At 39.1% G+C, this 24,868-nt stretch overlaps 1 protein-coding gene across 1 annotated transcript; it reads right to left on the minus strand.

The window, feature by feature from the left end:
* naz (nazgul) lies at window positions 1-23,224 on the minus strand. Its single transcript, XM_065218996.1, has 5 exons — window positions 22,539-23,224; window positions 15,372-15,751; window positions 9,868-10,092; window positions 322-535; window positions 1-253 (listed from the first exon to the last, which is right to left on the minus strand). Exons 1-5 carry the CDS (start codon window positions 22,634-22,636, stop codon window positions 157-159), a joined length of 1,014 nt encoding a protein of 337 aa, XP_065075068.1. The 5' UTR covers window positions 22,637-23,224; the 3' UTR covers window positions 1-156.
* Between the last annotated feature and the right edge of the window lie 1,644 nt (window positions 23,225-24,868).

The following is a 24,868-nucleotide window of genomic DNA, read 5'->3' on the forward strand; positions in this document are numbered from 1 at the left end:
TTTGCTCTGTCACCGCTTTTTGACCGGTCAGACCCTTCTGGCGATTGGGGCATTGTTGATTCGAAACGATGATTTATTTTGTCGTAAATTAAATTCTTATAAAAGCTTACTCTAGTAAACAGGACTCTTTTCTGCTAATAGAACAAAAGAAACCCATCACTCCAACTTCAGCGCTCTCAAGCTCTCTTTGTACAATTTCTCCACCAGCAAATCATCCTTGGCCATTTCGGAAACGTCGATTTGAACGCAATCGCTAACGACATAAAACAGCAGAATGTATTATTAAGCTGAAAACCAATTCGAATTCTGCTTCATACTCACTTGAAAAATTCCCCCGAGGTTTTGCTCAGTTCTGGATCCGTTGCCAACCGTACCATTGTTTGGGCTCCCTGATAGGGACTCTTCATGAACAACCACATCCACGGGTAAGTAATGGCTCGGGCAAACAACGCCCTCATGATTGGCGAATGTCGTAGGTGGTCGGTACTCCGTACCAGACCTGGGCTGCACGCATTAACCGTTATTTTTGATTTAGCTGCCAAAAAGGATATAATATAAGACACATGCATCACTCGGATATCGGAAGAGAAAAGTCTAGTGGCCTTTGTTAATGGTAAGTCAATGGAAAAGGTGGAAGCGCATGGTTGGTTTGCTAGATTCCTCGTACTGGATAGTGGGTGGAAGGAAATCCAAACGCCATACCCGAGCAAAGTTCAAATGATAGCAAATCGAAATCAAATTTTGATATCAACATCAAATTGACATCATAATTTGATTTCAGTTTACGCGATTGACAAATTTGATAAAAAAATTTGTTTTTATTTTGCTGTTTAAAAATATGTTGTTGCAACCTTGTCCCAAGTCTACGTCCAACCTGTTTTTCAAATTCTAACTTTAGTTATAAATAATAGTATTAATATACCTACATCGCATTACGGCTCCGCAAAATATGATGTTGCAGATTTTTTTCATCGCCTTAGTAGAAGATCAAATTGAATACTCGTTTTGCCATTAACAGGAAAAATGTTCATCAAGTTGAGTTTTCAGATTGCTCTCACTGAGAGCAAAATTAGTTTTCAATGTGATGTCACGGGAAGATTTTTATGCGCTCAATTTTGATATTTTAACCGTTAAAAACGACCAAAACGACAGCAACCTGAGTAATCATTATCAGCGACATCACTTCATCAAATTTAGTTTTCAATTGATCTCAGACTTTGCACGGGTAGTTCGTTCAAAAGTTCAGCGATTGTAACCGCCATTGTTGCGCCTTTCTTCTGAAAAAGGATCCTCACTAAAATTATATCTGAGATAATATATAAAAAGGGGCGCTCCATTTATTACATTTCTGTAAGAGGAAAAGGGGAGTTTAGAATTATGTGACAAGCATTTTAAAAGATATAGGAAAAACTTGACGAAGGTAGACGAATGGACCCGAGCAAAGTCTGAGATCAAATTGAATACTAAATTTGATGTTGTGATATAGCTAATAATGATTGCTCAGGTTACTGCCGTTTTGGTCGTTTTAACGGTTAAAATATTCAAAATTGAGAGTATGAAATCTTCCTTTGACATCAAATTAAAAAATAATTCTGCTATCAGTGAGAGCAAACTGAAAACTCAATTTAATGTACACTTTTCATGTTGATAACAAAATTAGTATTCAATGTGATGTTCTGCTAAGAAAATGAAAACGAAACTGCAGCAACATATTTTTTAAGAATTCTGAGACCTCCACGGATACGGTGAGCTAGTTTGAGCTTGGGTGAGCTTCGACATGACGATAACGTGCTTGATGACGGTGGTCCACAATGCTTTCTCACGATGAGCAACTGTACCCAAACAGTGACAGTGTGGCTTCATCACTGCTACTCTGTCTAGAGCGCTCTTGCAGGTAGCCTTGGCAGCAAGCTGCTTTTGGAGCCTTTCGAACACGTCTGAAGTTCGAAAGGGAATGCGGCAACGGCTTGATTCGTTTGAGTGTAATGTGATGTTTTTCTATGTGATGTTTTTGTTAGGAAATTCACCTTATGGTGTAAGCAAGTGTATAGGAAATTTGGATGGCACAAATTTTAGTTAAATTTCTTAGTTGTTTAACTATTTGCACTATTTGTACTATATGCCACAAAATTGGTGGAGTAAGCCCCCGTCGAATGGCATATTGCATGACATATTTCACACTAATGCTTTGGAGATATACCTATGCGTTCTAAACCTGACCCTTTCGTTACATGCTCATTTTTCGTACTCGCAAAGTGTCCCCCATATAGAAAACAAAGACATAGTCCTACGTCAAAATAAATTCAAGCTGAAGTTGTTGCATCATAAGCGTCCATTACACATGTCAATATATTGACAATAAATTGACATACTGACAATATTATTGAAAAGGTGATATTGATGATGATGATTGATGACAAGTATTGACGAAAAACTGATTTTCATTTCACTTTGTCAATACTCAGAATATATTGACAAAAAAAAACAGTCAATTCTATCAATATCATCAATATACGAATATTGACAACATCAATGGCAATACGTTTGAAGCCTTTTAACCTCAATGTATTAAAGTCAATATTACTTTCTTAATTTCCCCACACAAGAAACATGGATCAGCGGGTCAAAAGAGAAACGTCCTTACTGGACCTATGCACTGAAAAAGTTTTCATATAGTTTCCATTGGGAACGCACATGATATTTTTCCAATAACAAAATTAATGATTTTTATCTGAAATTCAAATAACGTTCATACGATCACATGAATTGTATATGACAAATCACATAAACTTCATTGGACACATAAGGTTCATGTGGTTTTGTGATGCGATTCCCAATTATGAGATCACATGAAAGTTAAGTGAAATTCTAATGGATATTTTCCATTGGAAATGTGATTTATTTTTTGAGTGTAGAAAATACTAACTACACACTGAATTCGGATAACCTGAGTCGGTAAAATTTTACCCGGTTTTTGAACTACTGAAAAAGTCGGTAAATTTCAAATTACCATCACTCGTAAGAAAACAATAAAATCGACACATTATCATTGAACGGTTTCAAATAGGTCCGTACCATTTCGTAATAAATTTCAAAATTGTTGAATTGGTTGGTACTAGAAATACTCAGAGGAAGAGATGGGCGGAGAGAATGTTTTGAGCCAAATAAACTGTCAAAATCTGAGCCAATCGAACATTCCCATTAGAATTTTTCCGAGGATTTCTTATTCTTTTTAGAATAAATTTGAAAGTATTGCAATCGAACAGAAATTCAATCCCCTTTATGTTTTGTGTGCTTCTCAAATTCAACTAGGTTTTGGAACCAAAAACAATACAAAATGATCTTCGTTGGTTAATGAATGGCACCAAGAAATGTGCAAAATATTGCGATGCAATCAATTATTATTTTGCATGTAAATCGAATCAAAAATAAAAGTCATTTGAAATGCTAGCTTCTAGCAAGGGTTGCAAGATAATTAAGGAACAAATCCTTGCTGCCGTATTGTATTTTGTTTTCTCCGCCTATCACACCCTCTGAGCATTTCTAGTTGGTACTATCCTTTCACTCCACTGAAAGTTCCAATAAGAAACTGTCAATGTTTGTTAGAAGATATGATTTCTCGACGGTTCCGTCAACGCCAATATCAAATGTTGTAATTTTTTGACAGGACACAGAAAATACACAGGACAACATGATAACAAATTAATGGAATTGAATCAACTCGATTGTCGACTGCGTGGAATTACCACTCGTGTTGAATAACCCACGTTCATGGTATGCAGTTTCCCATACATAAACTATTATGCTGATGTTTTGGTAAACATTCCTAAAGGAAAAACTTGCATATATTATTGAATTTGCGTTACATGTGAAACGCAGATAGTATTAATTTTATTTTAAAGTAAAAAAAAAACAAAATTACATGATTATGCTTGTGATTTTGTAGAAAATGAACATCGATATAGACGAAGCCTGGGTAGTGATTGGCGACTGTAAAAGGAAACTTTTTTTATTTAGTTTGATATCCATTTTATATCACACACGAAGATTTAAACAAAATGCCAACACTGCATGCGTGAAGGTGCATTGTGAGTCAGTCGGTTTAAATGACGTACGTTCTCCCTCCTCTTGGGTGGGGGAAGAATATTGAGAAAGTGAAATGAAAATCAGTTTTCAACAATACTCGTCATCAAACCATCGTCATCAATATTATCTTTCAATAATATTGTCAGTATGTCAATTTTTTGTCAATATATTGACCTGAGTAACAAACGCTTTAGTGTATTGTCATTAATGTTGTCAATATTTATATATTGATTATATTGTAAGGAAAATTGACAATACGATGTTTGTCAATATATTGACATATGTAATGGGCGCTATAGAGATCCAAGCAATACGTGCGTCCTGTGGGCCACACTTTGGCCATCACTGATTTAAACCAAGGTGACTACATAAAGGTGTTCTAATGTGTCTAATTCATGATTGTATTTTTGTATGGGACAGCGACTGAGTTAATTTGCAATTTGTTCTAAAACCGCACTTTCCTATTTTTTTTTAAACGCAATGGGTCGATCGTTTGCGCAGTTTCTGGATGGCCAAACTAGATACAGATATACAGATAAGGCTCCTCCAGATACCGGGGTTTAAAAATGTGTGACAAGCAACCCACCTAACATTGAAAGCTGAATAAGGACTTATTCAGCCAAACATATGCTCCTTCAACTAAAAAGTAGCTTATTCAGCTTTTAAATAGCTCAAATTGTTTGTTGGGAATATATTAGGTATGGGAAAAACGTGACAAAAAGAGGGAGGAGGAGGAGTTGGTTTTCCCTAAAATTACATGACGTACTTAATGCATGCTCGCTTATGCTTGATACTCGACTAGTGTTTCCATTTCCTCGCCGTGTTTGGCTGCCCAGAAATCGAGAAACAGATAATGGTTCATCTCGGTAATTCCTGCGAATCGGGAAATATTTGTGTCTTTAAGGTCACCAAAAAAGACCACCAGAATATTTTTTTTAACTTTCTGAAGTTTATTTAATCTGTAATAAATGGCAGACTGGCCTACACTACATGACAGGGGAGTATCACAAAGGGTGACTCTTTTCACAGAGGCTATTGAGACTCTGCTTTTGATCACTAATCTCTAGGTTTGCACGCTTATCCCTTACTATTCCGCGGATCAGGAGAATGCTCGGACTGCCATTTAAACTTCAAAGTACATGTATTCTCCACCCACTTTCCTATGCTAATCTGACCTGCTTTCTTCACTTTGGAGCTGTTCATTAACTACGTAGACAGTTTTTTTTTTATTCTTGCCCCCCCCCAGCCTCTCCCTACGTAGACAATTGTCCATACACAATTTTTAAAATTTTATGGGCCGTGGATAATTGGCTACGTAGTTAATGAACAGCCAATTCTACTGTCTGTTGGGGCCCCTTCTTCGTTCCGCTACCACACTTGCTGCTGTCTTCGCCTTCCTTTCCTTCGGTTCCGGCTTCGTTATGACGCTATTAGTTGCACCGTTTTCCGAGTCGTTCGCGTACTACTCATTATTCTGCGACGCTCAAGGCTAACCAAGATGGCGACGAACATGGACTAGTGTCTCTGTGGTATCTAACGGCGAGTCTAACGGTGGTTGATGACGTTCGTTTAGGGTACCGGATTACGAAATCGGCTCTGCGGTCCTTATTCGGGATTGACCAAACCGTATGTAAAGTAATGGGACACTACGGGGTCCTGGTTGTCCTTTTGTTGTCTACTCCTTCCACAGCACAGAACATTCATTACAGCACACATTTAATAATATATAAGGGGAATGGATGTAGTGTCGGCTCCTAATTTGGGTCCATAAATAAATTCAGCAATCGGCTAAATTTTCAATAGCGACCAAAAATATCCATTATTACCGTCCCAATGATGCGTTCATCTAGATAAAATTGATAAATAGCAGATTTTTAGCGATGGGCCCAATCTTAGATCCATAGGCCAACATGAGAGCCATTTCCCCTATCACCTACTTATTTGATCCAGCAGCTATGGACTTTTGCCAAGCCATTGGCATCAGATGGTGGGTAACGGAACTTCTTTGGTGTGGCTACTTGCGAATAGGGTGGCTAGCTGAGAGTTGAAAAGATACAACACACACATTTTCCTGATTTGTTTTACCAACATAAATACGAAAACTAAACTAACCGCGATACAATTACATATCTTTTCTCAGAAGTTTCATAAAACTTTCCCTTGGAATTTTCTTCCACCATAGTCCGTACGATATTTTCCAAATTCTTCCGGTAAGTTATTTCGATTTTTCTCGATAGTTTCTTCGCTCGAAAGGTTCTTCCGTGTTCTCGCTCTAGTTTTTTTTCATCATTCTCGGAATATTGTGCTAACTTTCCTTTAAAGATGCTACCGATTTTCACCAGAAATTTCTTTCAACATCTCCTGAAAATCTCTTGTTTTCTCAATTTTTATCCCAACATCTCTTAGAAGTTTATATAGACTGTTCCGAAAACCTTCTAGCTTTTGTCATCCCTTCCAGGAAATCCCTTTAAACTTCTACCGGAAGTATCATCGAATTCTCCCAAAAGTTTATTTCGTCTTCCGTTTCTCCATGAGCTTCTTTCGGAGGATTTTTTCCGACTTCTATTGGAAGGTTTTTTCAAGCTTTTTCTAGCTTTCCCTGGAAATGGCCACTCCTGGAATATTCTTCCGATTTCATAAACATTTTTGCTCTGGATATGTCATCTGATTTTTTCTAAAATTTTCTTTGAATTTCCCTAGAACTTTCCTTAAATTCCTCCAGAGGAGCTTCTTTATTTTTTCTCTGGAAGTTTTTTCGGCTTTCTTCAGAAGCTAATTTAAATATTCTGACTTTCCTGGAAAGGTCGGTCTTAAATAGGGGTATGAGTCTAAGATGTTCCAAGCCATAGAAAAACAGTCCAAGTCACAATACGAAACATCCCTTTACAAAGTGTGTGCATCCTTCACAAACGTCCACAAGCTTTTGCAAGATCTTGGAAAGGCTTGTGAGTGAGCTTAGAAAATTGATAGTTCATCTGGGATTGGTTTGGACTGGGTTATTTAGCCTCAAAAATCTTAGAGGCATACCCCTAACTTCTTAGTCCAAATGTTTAAATTTTCGCCTTCGAAAACAGTAAAAATATAAAATTAATTAAAAAAGTTAATATCGATAAATATCGATTTTTTGAAAACCTTTGATAACGATAAGCTTGAAAACAATCTGGCAACGATCAACGATATCAACTATAGTATGAACATAACGGGTGTTCTATAAAAAATGAGAATGATTTCAGTGCCGTCCAGCGCTCTTGTGAGAGCATCGCGACTAAATTGCGTCGTACGGCTGACCAGGGCCCCTTCTCCAATATTCATTGACGTTTTTTTTTAAAGAACAAACATTATGTTTTTAATAAAAAATACTGAATTCAGTGCTAACATTTGAAAACGGCGCAAAAGCCATTTGTAAACAAATGGTTTGTGGGCCCTTTACTCGCTACCCGAAGAACGCCCACGCAAACCAATAGCATCGTCAGGAAGGGGAAAATTTCCCCTACCCGATGTTGCTGTTGTGTCGCGTGGGTGTATTTCAAGTAGTGAGTAAAGGGCCCACAAACCATTTGTTTACAAATGGCTTTTGTGCCGTTTTCAAATGTTAGCACTGAATTCATTGAAAAAAAAATTTACTAGTTATGTGACTGAAAAAAAAATCATTTTTTATTGAACACCCGTTAGTGTAATGTCATGACATCAGGGTACGCATGTAAGAATGCATGAGAAAGCAAGCCAGCCGCACCTATTATTTCAGTATATTTATGCATTGATTACACGCTTAAATAATAATGCCACGAATAGATTTAGTTACCTTTCTCACCGGGTGAGGATATTACTGTTACGTCTTTTCAGAAACATATGGGAATTCTGGAAGTGGACCATATTGTTAATTTATAGATTTGTAATAAGGCAACCAGGAACTCGCTTTTCTGATGGTCATAGGGTTACTAAAAGTTAAAATTAAAAATGAAACCCGTTAATGCACGAAGTGTTGTTCAGATTAACGGGGGTCTACGGTATGCAATTTGATGTTCTTCAAAGGCAACAAAAACAAAACCGCAAAACCGCAACAACATTTCCAGTTGTTGATTTGCTGTAAAAAGCGAGGGGGACGACTCTATCTACGATGCAGAAAAGATTGTGTTTTGCTGTGACTAGCTGCGCGCACGCTGAGTAGATAAAAGGAAGATTTATGTCGATTTTGAAGATTTCCTGCAAAAAGATGAAGCACGATGCAAGTAGATGCGGGAAATGAAAGATGATTTTTCGAAGATTGATTCGCTAGTGTGAGATTTTTTGAGCATCTAGAATTGAGACTTAGATGTGTCGCCCCCTCGATAAAAAGACACTATTGGAAACAAAAAAATACAGGAAACTTAGATGTGGATCAAAAGAATAGCAAAATGAAGACAAAATTTGATCTCATATTTGTCAATCGTAAGCTGAAATATTTTTTTTTTTTTTCAATTTGATGTTGGCATCCAAATTTAATTTCGATTTGCTATCATTTTGATGTTGGACTTAATGTATCGCTCTTAAGTACAGATATTAAATTCACCCAGGTAGTTTTTAACGAACGGATAGGATCAAATGAACAAAAAGAATAGTTAGAACTTCCAATTTTGGGAACATGGGAATTCCCTAATGAGAACGTAATAGCGTAATAGCACAAACGAAGTGACAGACGGAGCGGCTCGAAAACTTTGGTGACGCACCTGCTATTGCAATTTTTCAGTGTACCACATGGCAACACCACTACTACTGGCTTGTACCACATGGCAACACTACTAATGGATTGTACCACATGGCAACACTAAATTTACTAGAATGTTTTGGTTCTATCTCTTTCACTCTACTCTAAACTGAAATGCATAAAAAAATGACAAAATGATACACTCTTCGCACCGAGCTTCGCACACTGTCAAAGAGCATATTGCACACAAAATCAACTATGTTCAAATAAAAAAAAATACTAGCCCATCTGGTGGCTGATGGCACAAGCTTCTAAGATAATTCTATTACAGCGAACCACATTATTTTAATTGATTTCTTCGCCAGTTAGTCGTCTGTCACTTCGTTTGTGGTAATAGGGTACCTGATTTTGAAAAAAAAAGTTATTATAATCTAATGGGCCACCATCTAGTTTGATTCATATCTCCAAAATATTAGCCTTTGCCAAAAATGGTAGAGGTGATGAAGGTGTAGAAGTCGCATACAAAGTTTGAAGTTTTTATGGAGATTATGGCGAATTGCTATGGGAAATTTTTGAATTTCACTACTCAAGTAATCAGAATACTGTCAAAAATTAATATGTTGTTATTAGTAGTTATTATGACAAGCCTGTAGTTGTGGTTTTGTGATGAAATCGTGAGTTTTTTTTTCACATTTTGATCTTTCTTGAATTGCTATCAAACCGACCGTTACGTAAGTTATTAGCGATAGTATGTAGAGATATTTAAACTGCTTCTTTAGTAATCCCCATACAAACTTTTGTGCGATCTCTAAACCTTTATCAATATCTACCATGTTTTGAGTAGACTCATATTATGAGGTTAGAAATCAAACTGGAGTGTGGCCTGTAAGAGTTCAAATACTTTATTTCAAAATTAAGCACCCTACTGGTACATCTACCCTTGATAACCCTACTTCAAGCAAGGAATCTGAAAACCGCATCACATTCCAAAAAAAAGCTTTGGATGCTGCAGCTGACCATTAAGACCCCCGGTACATAAATCCTAGCAAGAAATATGCGCATCAAGCCACAATCAGTTTGCCGATAAATCTTCTTACCCTTTCTCAGTCGTCCGGCCAGGGCACGGGTGGCCAACACAATCGCCAGTTTCGAGTGCGAGAATGCATCTCTCGAGTGGAATCCGGGCGCCCAGCTGCCAATGTTCAACGGATCCTCGATGTTCATCTTGCCAGCCGTGTATCCATGGGCGGACACATTAATTACCCGTCCTTGCGGAGCCCTCTCGAGCAGTGGCAACAGCAACTGAGTTAGCAAAAAGTGTCCTAAAAATAAGAAAAAAAACGAGATGGACCAAACATCCCCGGGAAAAAAAAAACAGAGACAAAACAACATTGAAAAACAGTCATCAGAAACGGGACACACGCTGGTGGGTTTTTAGAGTCAGAGAAGTGTAAAATTGATACAAATTGCTCTCGCACGCCCGGGTACAACGGTTCGGTACAAAGTCGAAATGTAGAAAAAAAAAAAGGAAAATAATCGTGATTAATTGAGCGTTTCGTTGGTGGCGCGAAATAATTACACTCATGAAAACATATGCTGTGTCATTGTTGTTAGCGCGGGTTGCAGGAATTGATGAGTTAAAAAGCGATAATTGTGGGCAATTTGTTATAAATTGTGTTAGTCAAGTATTCATATGTTTTTTTTTTGAAACATTTTAGAGCAGTTCCACGCCAAATGACGCATCAGAAAAACTTGACCTTCTCCGATTTGCATAAAACTTTGCATAATTGTGTACTATGCGCAATCCGTCACATTTTTACAAAAACTCGGCCATTTTGGAAGTTGTATTTTTTCAAAATGGCGTCTAAGGTTAACTACCCCATTTTCAGCCTATTAAGCACAACCCGCACTTAGTCTTTCTTGATCTAGCGCAGTTTAGCACCAAACGGAATGTTATTATTACTGATGGCTTCCAAATTTATTTACCTTTCTGTACGCACCGTAAGATTTGATAAAGAGGAACCAATCGTTGAGATATTGTCAAAAGTCTAACACTGCTTCTTGACGCCAAACTCGGCCTACGGATTCTAAACTCGGCCTAACGCATTGAAACGCCATTGAAACTCAAATGAATTCACTTCGGCCTATCGGAAGAAGATAAAAATTTATTCGGTCGGAGCGCTTCTTTTGTTTTTTGTAAATTATGGGTGCAAACCTTCATATCACGCGTTCTCATAGACTTCGTTTAGTACCTTATTAACTAAAGTATCGTACCAAACTCATAATTGACTTGTTAACTCAGAAATCATGGAATTATTTTATGTTTTCTGCACGATAGGCCCAAAATGGATGATTAGGCCGAAGTAGTTCTCTACCCTATGTAATTTTTCATCAAATTGTAGCACAAAACGTCTCTTCAAGAGTCACATGTGAAATGACAGCTCGCCTAGATTTCTTCCTTGGGCAAAGTTGATCAGATGGAATAAACCCAGCGACAAACCGACATTAAACTTAAACTTAATTTTCGCTTGAAAATCTATAACGGCCGATTCAAATGTAAAAATAACTCCAGAATAGATCAGACACGAACCAATCAATACATTTTGCACTCGTGTTCACGGCTTAGATAAACGTTTTCCGCGTAGTGTGCTTTGAGCAGAAATTTCGTGATAATTTCTATGGTCATTCATGTCGGTTTGCGGGTGATAAACCTATGTTATGGTTAACAGGTCAGTTCACAATTCATTCACCAGACGGCGCGAATACCGTGGGCCCCCGCTAATCTGAACAACACTTCATGCATATTAGCGGGGATCATATTTAATTTGCATTTGTAGTAACCCTATCAGCATCAGAAAATCATGTTTCTGGTAGCCTTTTTTACTATTTTGAATGACGTTTGAGCAATTTTTAGTTTGCACGGCGTGCAGATTAGCTTGGTTCAAATTAAAAAGTGTCCATATTAAAAACGGTCACATTACCGGGGGTCCACGGTGCATAATTTCCTTTCAAACGGTTTGCTTTTACCTGTCATCTTGACTAGATAGAAGTGGATAGAGCTGGAATTAGGGCGTAACAGGTTTTGTAAACAATGACTTCTCTCGATGATTTCTCGGAAGCCATAGCTTTCCCTGGCAAACCGACATCACCATCGAGTAGAGAAAGGCTACTCCTACCCGATGGATATGTTGTTTTGTGTAGGCGTGCCTTGAATTCCGAGAAATCCACGAGAGAAGTCATTGTTTACAAAGGCTGTTACGCCCTAATTCCAGCTCTATCTAGAAATGTTTAGTGGTGTTCGTATTTCATTGCTTATCTTTTACACGAAACAGCTGTTGACAGTGACGTAAATCTCACTGTTCGCAGTATGGAATGTTATGGTAGAGTGACACCGTCAGAGGTGGCAACAGTACATTTTTTGAAAAACCATCGTCCAGAGTGAAACAAAACAGCCAGCACACGGGCGGCCGTTTATAACTACATTCCAAGCGAACAGCGGAGATAGAGAATAAATAAAATCTCGCAGCCTGATTTTTCCAAACAGATTATTGTAATGAAATTTTAGCTGCAGGCTTGCGTGTGACAGTAAATTATCAACTCCCTTATTTACGCATAACTTTAACATCAATGCTTATGAGTGGTCAGTCTTCATTCTTATCTTTTAATTCCATGCAATAAACATCAAATAAATGCAGTAATTAGCCAGAAATCAGCAAAATTCTACACGACATAAATTTATGTCGCGCGCGCCGCCGGTCTTGTCTGCTTCATTGTGCGAAAATGTTCTGTCGCTGGCAGAAAACAGTTTAGAAATGTCATGACATTTTTGTCGCTTGCCAGTTTGTTTTTGTGTGTCGTCAAAATGGTTATCGCAAAAAGTATCAAATGTTAAGGAAAAAATGTTAAACTCCAGAACTCGTGCCACCGCTGGACACCGTACTTGAGTGCTCTGCAATGTTTACAATATTTTTGCTTCTAACACCAGCAAGCTGCCTGTTGGTCCGGACCTTAGGGGTGCATCGATTAGCTTGGGACCGAAGAGAGTACCAGAGCTGAGCCAAAAAGTTGAGCACGTTTCTTCGGGACTTTCTGGTCTGAGTTACCTCTATGGTAAAAGCATAGAGGTAACTCAGACCAGAAGGTCCCGAAGAAACGTGCTCAACTTTTTGGCTCAGCTCTGGTACTATCTTTGGTTCCATGCTAATCGATGCACCCCTCAAAACATAGGAAAGTTCCTTCATTCTATCTGTCAAACTTTATAATTTATAATCGTTAAGGCCCAAGCGCAATGACAGCGGAAGCGGAACGGCAGTGGCAGTGGAAAAGCCCGATCTGAGTAAGCTTACTTGTCAGATTAAAAACTATTAGAATCAAATCGACTTCGGCTAGGCATCTTGTTGTCATTTGTGACAACTGTCAAACTATCCGTTTCCGTTCCGCTTCCGCCCACATTGCGCACCGGTTGCTACAAGTGGGGACGACTGAATCCAGAACACTGAAAAATTTTGACAGTTCGCTTAGAACAGCTTTTAACAACGTCCGTCCATACATTCAATATAGACCTTTATAACGTTTAAATGCCTTTCTCCATCTAGCACATATGGATGAATAGACGGTTTGTTTGTCCAGTAATCTGTTTCCCTCTTGCTCTCACTCGTTTGATTTAAATTGTGCAGTTGTGTGCGCCAATTAAAAGTTACACGGCGAATGAGAACGACTCAAATTTGAGTTTAGTTCACTCATAATCGCCAAAAGTGCAGGAACTCAGCGATGAGTTAATTTGCCTCATGTTTTCCCAGGTTTTTCCAGGATTTTCCAGGGAAAAATTCCCGAATTTGAGAAGAGTAAAGATTGGATTCACTCAGTCTATTGGTACTACTCCGAGACTGAATAAAATTTTCGTCAATTTCCTCATTTTCCGGCAGATTTTTTAGGTTTTCCACAGGAAACCATGGGACAAATTTTGCTCATCGCTGAGTTCCTGCACTTTTGGCGATTATGAGTGAACTAAACTCAAATTTGAGTCGTTCTCATTCGCCGTGTAGCATTTTACCCGGAAAACGACCGGATGTGGCTCTCGAAATGACTGCACTCAAAATAATCGACACGTTGTTGTTACGTGAAAAATCACGTAGGGTATCTAATTTTCCTTTGCTGTTAATTTTAGGTGGCCCAAGTAAACTCTACATGATACCAACAATCAATACGAAACTAACGATTTTAAATTGGCTCACTACTTGACTAGCCTATTGGTCCCAAGCAAACGATTAACGTACCCCATTCTAGTCGAAATTCTAGTACTACGCAATGTTTGTTTTGATTCGCTATGAAAGTTTGACAGGTAAAATGAGGGGTTATTGGTTTTTCCTATGTTTCGAGGGGTGAATCGATTAGCTTGGGACCGAAGTCTAGTCTTAGAGTTACCTCTATGATGATACCACTTATATATGAACCGAAACTCCTTTCGAAATCGTCAGATTTTTTAATGACATTCACGTGAATTACACATACACAGATTCGTTTCACGTAAACCCTAAGTGATTTTCACGTCTGAAAAAATAAATGAGTGATTCACTCATAGTGCTATACAATATGGCGCTAGTTCATTGTGCATGTTTACATGCCATTTAAAATCCAGATTGGTTTGGTCTTTACTGAGACAATTTCGAGTTGTAAGTATAATTAATTAAAGGAGATTAATTTAGTTTGTTCCTTTTTTAGTATGACGACAAGGACCATCATGTATGAACTTTAAATCGAGCTTCAAGTCAAGTGGAAGTTTTAAGCCGATGCATTTTTGTTAGTGTTCTTGTCTCCTTCGAATTTTATTTCATTATATGTTGAATGCCAATGTGTTTTTTTTTTTTTGTCTATTTATGTATGTCTATTAAGAAATAAAGAATAAATTTTATTTAAATCGAATCGGAATTAAATAATCAGTTGGAATCACTATGCATTTTATCGGAGGAATCACGTAACTTCTACGTGATAATCCAGTGACGATGAAGCTCACTGAATTGAGTACTTCCATATGAGAATAACGTAAATCTTACGTGAAAAATGCGATGGAAAAAATCTATGTGTGTTTTCACGTAGCATTGGTGTGAGGATTATTTTAAGTGTACAATTGAACATATTTTCAAATTATCCTGTGATATGAGGTGTCACATAATGGATTTTGGTCCAAGTCAGAAACTAGTTACTTCGCCGGGGTACTCGAAACATGTCCGGATGTGGCCAGTGTGATTCTGAGCATTCATTTTTTTCTTCAGATTTTCCATGTTTTTTATGTGTCAAGTCTTTTTATATGAGGTCCAAGACAAAACCAGGTTACTTCACGGAGGACAAATCATACATTTGTTAGACAAACCACATAAGTCCATCCGATGCAGTTCCTCAAGCAAATGATTCAAATGTCTAATACAGAGAATATAATCGGCTTTGCAGCGGCTTTTCTGCCGACAACTTCCGAGACAAAAATCTCTCACATAAGATACACAATTAGACACGATTCAATCCAGTTCGATATCCGGTTCGTAATTGAATGCAATTTCCATCAGTCACACGATTCAAACAGTTACCAAACCATCCCAACCAATACCTAAATAATTACACTGCAAATGCAATTCGAATCCATCGGTGGTGCTCCCTTCGGGATGAAATATGATGCCGGCGTTGTTGATAAGCACGTCAACCTGTCCGTGCTGCGATTCAACCTCTCGCACGAACCGTCGCACACAGTCGAACGACCGTAAATCCAGCGAGACCAGCTCCAACGAGGCACCCGGAATTTCACGGATGATTGATTGGCGTGCTTGGTCGCCTTTCTCCAGATCCCGGCATGCCATGATGACGTGGGCCGACCGGCGTACCAACTCTTTGCAAAGTTCCTTCCCGATGCCGCCGCTGGCTCCGGTTACGATAATCACCTGGTCTCGGACCAAATTCGTGTTGGGACAAACCTGACCGCCCATGTACATCCTGCGGAAACACACGCAGTAGAACGAGAAAGGAAAAAAAAATGAGAAAAGAACTGAAACTGGAAAAGTTTTTATTTTCGGGTGCGGTCATGCAGAAGCGCGATTAGCATAATTCGATTAGGTAGATGAACTGTACTAAGCTCAATAAAGCGGAGTGGATTCCACCGAAATCTGTTTTTGAGTGAGCCACTTTGGGGGTCAAAGAACCAGAATTTCTTTGAATATTCATATCCTGGTCGTGATTCGTTGGATATGTGTTAAGCACCTATATGATTGTGCTTTATAGATAAACTCAACAGTGAGCATGCATAAGGGCGTATACGCGATGATAAATTCTACAACTAAGCGAAACAATTTTCTAGCATTTTTCAAGTTGAAAATTTCTCAACTTCCCTGGGCATGAGAGTACCAACCAACTAAATGAGTTCAACTTTTGGTAAAACGGTGAGGACCTGATTAAGAATCGGTTGAGCTGGGTTGGGTGGAGGAAAATCTATGTTTTGAACCACCCTAAAGTAAAGTTTTCAAAATATTCCAAAAGACTTGGTAAGGTCTTCGCAATGTTCTTGCAAATTTTCTCTACTTCTCAAACAAAAATACTGTTATAATTGTTGTATTCCTAATACCTTTATATAATTATTTTGATACTGCTGCCGTTCATCGTCTGCCCACCACTGCTGTCGTCGAAAGCTGCAATCGATCTAGGAATCATCAAGATCCAGGACATATACAACGTCAGCACTCTACAAAAGGAATGTGAACATTTTTTAAGTAAATACTGTGATGTTTTCAAGGGCGAAGGATTATTCCAAGGAACTTTTAAAGTTGAAATCGATCCCTTCGTTGCAGCAGTGCAACAGAAGCCGCGTCGGATTCCGTTGGCATACTTGCCCGACCTGAAAGCAAAAATTGAAGAACTGACAAGCAAGCAGATTGTCGAACCAGTAAGCAAACATATGGAGTGGATCAGCAATTTGGTATTGGTGAAAAGAGGAAACAAGCTTCGACTGTGTCTGGATCCCTCAGAGCTAAACCAAGCCATTAAACGTGCAAACCATCAGATTCCGACGGTGGAGGAAATGCTGCCTGATTTTACGAAGACCAAAGTTTTTTCGGTATTGGATGCTAAGATTGGATTTTGGCATTTGAAGTTGGATGAACAGAGCGCGGATCTCACTGCGTTTTGGACGCCAACGGGAGTATACAGATGGAAGAGGATGCCGTTTGGAGTTTCCTGCGCTCTAGAAATATACCAAAAAGTTCAACAGCAGCTTATTTCAGGGCTCGAAGGAGTCAGGTGGCTAGCAGATGATGTCGTAGCCATGTTAGACCATAATTGCAATCTGAGGGCAACATTGCAGCGATTCAGAGAGCGAGGCTTGAAGGTAAACCGTGGAAAAGTGAAGATTGCACTGTCGTCGGTACCCTTTTTTGGTCATGTGTTGACGAAAAAAAAGGAGTGAAACCAGATCCTGCTAAGATTTCAGCTGTACTGAATATACCAACACCAAGGAATAAGAAGGAGTTAATGACATTCCTGGGAAAGTTTTTACCGAAGTTAGCGGACATCAGCGCTCCATTACGCAGATTAACCAAAAGGTAACAGTGAATTTGTGTGGGAAAAATGAAGCAGAGAAAGCGTTTCAGCAGATCAAGTGCTTAGTAACTCAAGTTCCAGTGCTGCGGTACTATGATGCCTCAAAGAGGTTGACCATACAGTGTGATGCAAGCAAGTTTGCTGTGGTTTGCGCCCTGTTACAAGAAGGACGACCTGTAGCATACGCGTCACGAACATTAACGAAAACGGAGAGCAACTATGCACCGATCGAACGCGACTGCTTAGCGATAGTATTTGCGTGTAAGCTGGTTGCCCAACTAACAATTTTCACAATGTAAACGCTTTACTCATTTCATTTATACAGTCTCAAACTGTATTCAAACGTTATACGATATGAGGAAACCTTTACTCAACCTCTATACAAGCAAATCTGGCGAACTTAGTCAGCTACTTATGGCTGTTGGAACGGTCGGAAGAAGCTCTTATTGCATATCCATTAACGCTTCTATACAGCTGTTATCCTGATGTTTAGTTGTGTGTGAACTTGAAAGGCGCTTATTCAACCTTTTCCCGGTTATCCAATAATCACTACACAGCTTTCTCTTGAAGCCGGGTTAAATACTGTTTACGCTTTTTTATGAAGGAATTTATTGAGTTTATTTTGCTGTGAGAATCAAATTCATCGAAATTAGTTACAAATCATTACCAAAGTATTTACCCTGCACCGGAACCTGGAATCGAACTCGAGACGAGCTCATTGGCAAACCTTGACACTACCAACTGTGCTACGCCAACACTTTGAACTTATGAAAACAAATCAACATTCCCTTCTACAACAAAATCGCTGAGTAGAGGCTTTATAATAGTGCATATGAATCACTTTTCTCGACTAGTTATAAAAGAGCAGAGTAAAAGCTGTAAAACTGCACACGACTAAAAATAAACCTAGTTGACTGTGAAAATGCTTCCGAAGTAGCTCTAACATAGTTTATAAGCTGAGTACAGGTTGTTTAGTTGTTGACAAAGCACTTTTGATGTTAATGTTATTCAGCAAGAGTGGTTGGTTGTGTAGAAGCCATCAAATGAGTAATATATTCACTTTGTTAACTTTGTTTTGCAGCTACAAGTGGAAAGTTGATTAGTGTGTGTATAGAAGTGACATTAGAGTTTATTGGCTGATGTTATTCAGTGCGACTGACAAATTGAATAATGGTTGTGAGAAAGTTGAGTAAACGCTCTCCAACACTATTTTGCTAGCTTTTGCTTGTAGCTGTATCTGCAGCTTCTTTTCAGCTACTTTACAGCACAACGCTGGAAAAGTTGGCTTACAAAGCTGAAAATGTTAGTTGGGTGACCAGTACGTGGCCGGACGTCAAGTGATAGTAGAGTCAGACCACAAACCATTGAAAAACATATTCGTGAAACCGATCACTGAAGCTCCGTTGAGACTGCAACGCATGAGGATGACACTTCAACGCTACCATATCACGGTTAAGTACAAGAAAGGTGTGGAGATGCATATTGCTGACCTATTATTCAGGACGGCTACGGGCTCGTCGTCCAATGAGTTGGAATCTGAAACGTTGGCGATTGAAAAAGTAGATGCAGCTTTTGCGGATATAGCGCACATCAACATCATATTAACATGTCGGATGAGCGGTTCAGTTCAAGCTAATTGCTAATGCTACACGCAAACCAAAAATCTATTACAATAAATGTTAGTTCCGTTTCCTATCATCCTCTGTTCATGAACATCGCAACGAATGTTAGGAATTGATCATGCATGCGATGTAATGGTTTTTTGTCTTTTTTTTATTTCGTGTTAGCGTGGATATTTCGACTATACCAGTAAGATTGTAGAACGACGCACGTTGTAGAACATTGTAGAACGACGCACACACTTGCCTCGAATGCCTCTATTACAATGAATGTTAGTTCCGTAATGGTTTTTTGTCTTTTTCATTTCGTGTTCTATCTACGCTTTCGACTATACCAGTAAGCTTGTAGAACGACGCACATTGTAGAACATTGTAGAACGACGCACACACTTGCCTCGAATCTCTCCAGCAGAAAAAGCATACGAAGCCGAGTATGCAAGAAAATGAGCGCTTGATGTTTGCTTTTAGGCTATCCATATTCAGGAGCATGGAGAGAGCAGTGGAGAAAGCACAGGTCTGATAATCGCAACGTTCGTTGTTCGTGTCCAGTCGGCAACCAAATGCCTATTTTTTTTTTCGACACAATAAATTTACCTCACTAATACACTCTACATTTTTCGGTCTCCAATTTTCTTGCATTGGAACGCAGCTAGGTAGGGGAAATGACGGCTTCGGCATGACAGACTATTTTCGGCAACCCAAATCGAAACACTATTTTCACTGGATTTTCTTACGAAAACACTTTGCTGAATGCATGCAAACGATTCTTTATGCTTTTAGCTTCAATTTGACTATATTTTTACCACTGAGAAAAAGCAATCTAGCAGGGTTTTCTTGAAATGAAACACACGCACTACAAATTGTAGCTGATTTCGAGCTGCCGATAATAGAACAGCAGATTTACATGCAGTTCAAATGGAACGGTTGCCCAAGAAAAACTGGTTGCCGACAATACTCGCTCTCACTAGAGAAGATTGGAGCTTTGTAAAAGCGTTTCAAAACAGTTTTTGACAATTCTTTCGACTGAAATTGTTAGAGCAGCTGGCAGCAAAAGATTGTAAACAAACCAATACAGCGTATGTGTGCGTTCCATAGAGAAAAAGGCTATAGAAAGAAGATCGCTGCTTAGGTTGCCGAGAATACGTAAATTCCCCTATATCGCATCCTTGGTTCATGCGGTCTCCACTTACATCCTCTGATGATGAATCCCAGATAATTGTAAGCGAATCTTACATCAATCGGTTGGGTGTACGAAACCGGATCACATACTTGGCAAACTTGTACGTACTTTGATGGATGGTTGGCCCGAGAGGAGAGAAGAATTGCACGATGATTTACACAGGTATCATACAATCAAGAGCGAACTGTCGCTGTATCAAGGTGTAATTTTTAAGTCAGACCGTATATTGGTGCCAAGGAGCCTTCGATAGCAGTTTATAGGAAAACTTCACACAGTACACTTGGGCGTTGATTACACGATTCGGGCAGCACGCGAATCGCTGTATTGGCCTGGAATGGCAGATCAAATTACGAACTATGTACAGAATTGTGAAGTGTGTATGACGTTCAGCGCCAGTCAAGCAAGAGCACACATCAGATTCCCGATTTTCCATTTCAACGCGTGAATATAGACCTCGGTGAAGTCTAGAAAGATGGGAAGAAAGTCTCTATGTTGGTGATGGCTGACAGCTTTTCCGAATTTATCGAGGTAGATTTTCTGAATGATACTAAGACACAACCGGTTATCCAAGTATGCAAGCGTCACTTTGCGAGGCATGGGACACCAGAGATTGTTGTTACGGACAATGGTCCGCAGTTTGACAATGCGGACTGGAGTGAATTCGGAAGAGATTGAGCTCAAGTAAATGGTAAGTCTGAATCAGCCATCAAAGCTATTAAGCAATTATACCGCAAGTGCTCGAAGAGTGGTACTGATTTTTGGAAGGCCTTATTGCAACATCGGAACACTCCTAATGCCATTGGATCCAGTCCAAATCAACGTCTCTTTTCAAGCGACACACGAAGTGAAATTCCTCGGATCACAAATAAACTGCAACCACCGAAGTCTGCAACAGTAAAGGAAAGAATTACAGAGAAAAGACAAGTGACTAAAGCAAGCTATGACAAGCGATGCAAGGAACTACCAGAATTGCAAGTTGGCGACAATGTATTTGTGCAACGCAGACCAGATGTGATGCCATATTGAGAAAAAGGCTACTCTTCTTAGGAAGCTACCGGACAACTCATGTGAAGTGCAAACACAAGACGGCGGAACAAATCGTAGAAAAGCTATGCACGTAAAACCAGGTATAAATGTTCATGTTCCAGTAAAAGGCGAGATGAGTTATCCTGATCAAAGTGCACGAGAATGCTCAACAAACCGTGTCTTTGAGAGATACAGTTACAGTAAGCAACGCGATGAGCAAGACAACGATGGAGCATCTTCTGCGACGAGCTACAACTACAACGATGAAACCAACACGACAAGTAAGGAGGTACGTCAGCAGCCTACAAATGTGGCAACGTGTGAAGGTCGACCAAAAAGAGAAATCAGAGTGCCAGCTAAATATTCGGACTTTGTTACTTAATTTTGATAATATAGTTAAAGTACTCTTTGTTCTTTATTTCAATTGCTTATTAGAAGGAGGAGGATGTTGTATTCCTAATACCTCTATATAATTATCTTGATACTAGTGAATACCTTTGTACACATTACCTTGATCATCAATAAATAGTCATCAACACGATCTGACCATGAGACACTTTAGTTGATAACAATAATGTTTTAATGACCAAGATTTTCCATGAAACCAGCCATCTGGTTTTTCGAGGATCTAAAATGCTTTGCTGATTTAAATCAAGATATCTATTATCCTACCCAAAAATCCTAATGTTTGCATACTATTCGAACAGAAAACATAACACAAGAAACAGTTTTAGCTACATAACAGTTTATACAAACTCAAATTAGCTGCATAAGCCATGGTTTGCCTGTATAAACCGGTCTGCCGCTAAAATTGTTATTTGGAAAGGGCTATCACTGAGCATGTTTAGAATTTGTTGTGGCCATATTAAATTTAGCCATCACATTGAAAAAATTGTCCACAAATAGATTAAATCAGTAAAAATATGTACTGCATCTTCAATGCAAATCAAATGTGGTTCTCTGTCAAACACACAGTAGCAACTATAATGGTATTTTTTTAAGTAGATACGATTTTACTGTTAATAAAATAAGAACAATCTAAAGTTGACAATTGTCTCAACATACATCAGCTTTCTTGTTCGGAATCTTATAACAATCCAACCATTTGCCCATAAACGGGAAAAATATTTAATAATACCCAACTTAATCTCGAAAACAGTATTTTCAGTTTTGGTGGAGGCGAACCAGCCCAAGGCTGAAAGCCTCCCTAATAAAGATAAATAATAATAATTTGCAGTTTCAACCAAACGGACCTCTTGTCCCTAGGTGTATTTTCCAATCATATCCAAAAGGAAAACAGATCACCATTTCCTCAGCACTCCTATCGTCACAGAACCTCTTATTGATCCATTCCACCCCAACCAACCTGATTGTGCTGATCAGAAACACGATGCCGGAAATGACGAACGGCCACCAGCTGCTAAATGGATCAGCATCTGCCAGAGCTGCCTTAATGTCGTCCATTCTCGCTTCACCAATAATGCTCTTCTGTCGAGAAAGAACCGTAGGTACCTACAGCTCGTCGATGATGTGATGGCTCCGTTCTCGTTGCACGCTTTTCGTCCTATTTGCTGATTGTGAGCCACCCACTGATCCCTCGCAAAAAGGGATACTTATCCGTGTATCTGCTTGCCGATAAAAATGTTTATTTCATCACCAATAAGGATTGAAGTTCTCTGTCGGTAAAATTTTCCAACCGGCGAAGCTGATCCTTCGGTCGGTGTTTTATTTTTTCATGGAATTATTCTGGGTGTCACACTTCAATGATCATTTTCCCCTTGCATATTTCAGACACAGAAGTTGTTCATTCTTCCATCACTTTTTCCAATCACAATTCAGATTTTAAAATATAGGTATGAAATACTGTTTTCAGAATCATTCAATCACTGCGACATCTTTCAATACTATCAAATTAGTATCCCGTCGGTGTAGTTTCCGCATCGACAGCTCTATCCCAAAATAAAAATGACATATTGTACAGATAGATCACCAATGCTCCTTTTATGATGGATCATCACTGATTGAGCTTGAACCACAGACTGTTGAGATAACGCATTTTTGCTGCTACTCCTCTTGACGAAACGATTCAATTCTAAATCCAGTGACGTTGTCATGTTGCCATCTACGCCAGAGTGTGTGACAAACGATGAAGTCATAACTATGCAACCGGAAAAGTTCAATTGATGCTGTGACGATTCAAAGCTAATAGGCTGATGCCTGGTGGTGATGTAGACTAGCATTGTGCGGTGCCTGGTGGGTATGTGTTTCTGCCTTGTTCAATGCATTAGATACTAACAAACAGTGGCTAGTATAAATGATATGGGGCATGCAATATTTTCTCAAATCGATAATTTTCTTTGAATCGAGCAACCTTGATGTGGTGACCACCAGCCGATTTCTACGACTTGTATTGTCGTCGAGTGAATCAAATTACAGTGGTTCTGTATTCAATCTTCAAAAACGCGCTGATAGATCTCTCAGAGCTTATGCCTTAGCCGGAGAAATTTCGGTCATAGCCAGTTTCGAAGCATATCTTTTTATTTCGGATGATCGGCCAACGCTAATTAAAAAATTCTATGAAGTAGATGAGCGACAAGCGTTGTTGAGCAGACCGACAGCAACTCGCTATAGCGTGCTGATGCTGGGATTGAAGGTTCCAGTATCGATCAGAATAAAGAAACTGAAGACTGGCTAAAAAGCATTATTTCTACAGTAACTCCCTGGTCAGGGGCAGAGCTGTTAGCAGTGAATGAAAAGGAAATCCCGCGTCCTGAAATACTCATTGGTTTCTTCCCTTGGAGTTCAGAGGACAAAAATGAAGAAATTCTGACTCTCCTAGAAAGTCAAAACGATGGGGGATACTGCAGCGCAACGTAAAAAACCAACATGTAGAACTAGTTTTCACTGTCGACGGAGGATCCTTGAACTCCATCAAAAACAGTAAATTCATCCTTGATTTCAAGTTTGGAAATGCCAACATAAGAAAAAAGTTTCAGAAGAGAAATCTACATGATGGTAGTGAAAGACCAGGGCAAAGGGATGATGGTGAATCTCAAAAGACCCACGTAGGCACTGGCGATGACAAGATGATCGTAGATCAAATAGACGAAATCCCAGGACCCAGTGGTGTCGAGAGCAAAAAAACAAACCGTAATGCTCCTGGCTACACTACAAATACAGTCGGTGACAAAAAAAGAAAAGAATACACCACAAAAACAAGGATTGAAGCCAGGATACAAAATTACTAGGATCCAAGCAGAAAAGAATCCAAATAAGGGGAACCGCAAAACCAATGTTGGGAAGAACTAAATCCCCATGCGAGCGGCGAACAACAACAACTTCAACAACAATAAAATCAAATTTGTTCAAGTGAACCTTCACCATACAAAGGGAGCAACTGCTGTACTTTGTAAAAGGTTCACAAAGAGAAAACTGGACACTGCCCTTATCCAGGAGCCATGGACAAATAAAAGTAGGATATTAGGAGTTCCTACAAAATCTTGTAAGTTAATTTACGATGAAGGGCAATTAGCTCCAAGAGCTGCAATTTTAGTAAATGGAAGAGTAAATTTAGTTCCTATTACAGAATTTATAAAAAGAGACATTGTTGCGGTCCTGATGGAGTTTCCAACAACTCACGGGAAAACGGAAATATATATTGCTTCAGCATACTTTCCAGGAGACTTGGGAGATGTA

Source organism: Ochlerotatus camptorhynchus, unplaced genomic scaffold, assembly GCF_037179485.1.
Source record: "Ochlerotatus camptorhynchus isolate MF236.1 unplaced genomic scaffold, CSIRO-AGI_Acam_v1.1 ptg000096l, whole genome shotgun sequence".
Taxonomy (NCBI): domain Eukaryota; kingdom Metazoa; phylum Arthropoda; class Insecta; order Diptera; family Culicidae; genus Ochlerotatus; species Ochlerotatus camptorhynchus.

Excerpts from the sequence above, each read along its gene's own strand:
- naz (XM_065218996.1), bottom strand. The coding sequence starts at position 22,636 with ATGGACGACATTAAGGCAGCTCTGGCAGATGCTGATCCATTTAGCAGC. Across the intron at positions 10,093-15,371 it reads TTTGCAGTGTAATTATTTAG|GACACTTTTTGCTAACTCAG; the intron begins GTATTGGTTGGG and ends TCTTATTTTTAG. Across the intron at positions 254-321 it reads ACCTCGGGGGAATTTTTCAA|CGATTGCGTTCAAATCGACG; the intron begins GTGAGTATGAAG and ends TTATGTCGTTAG.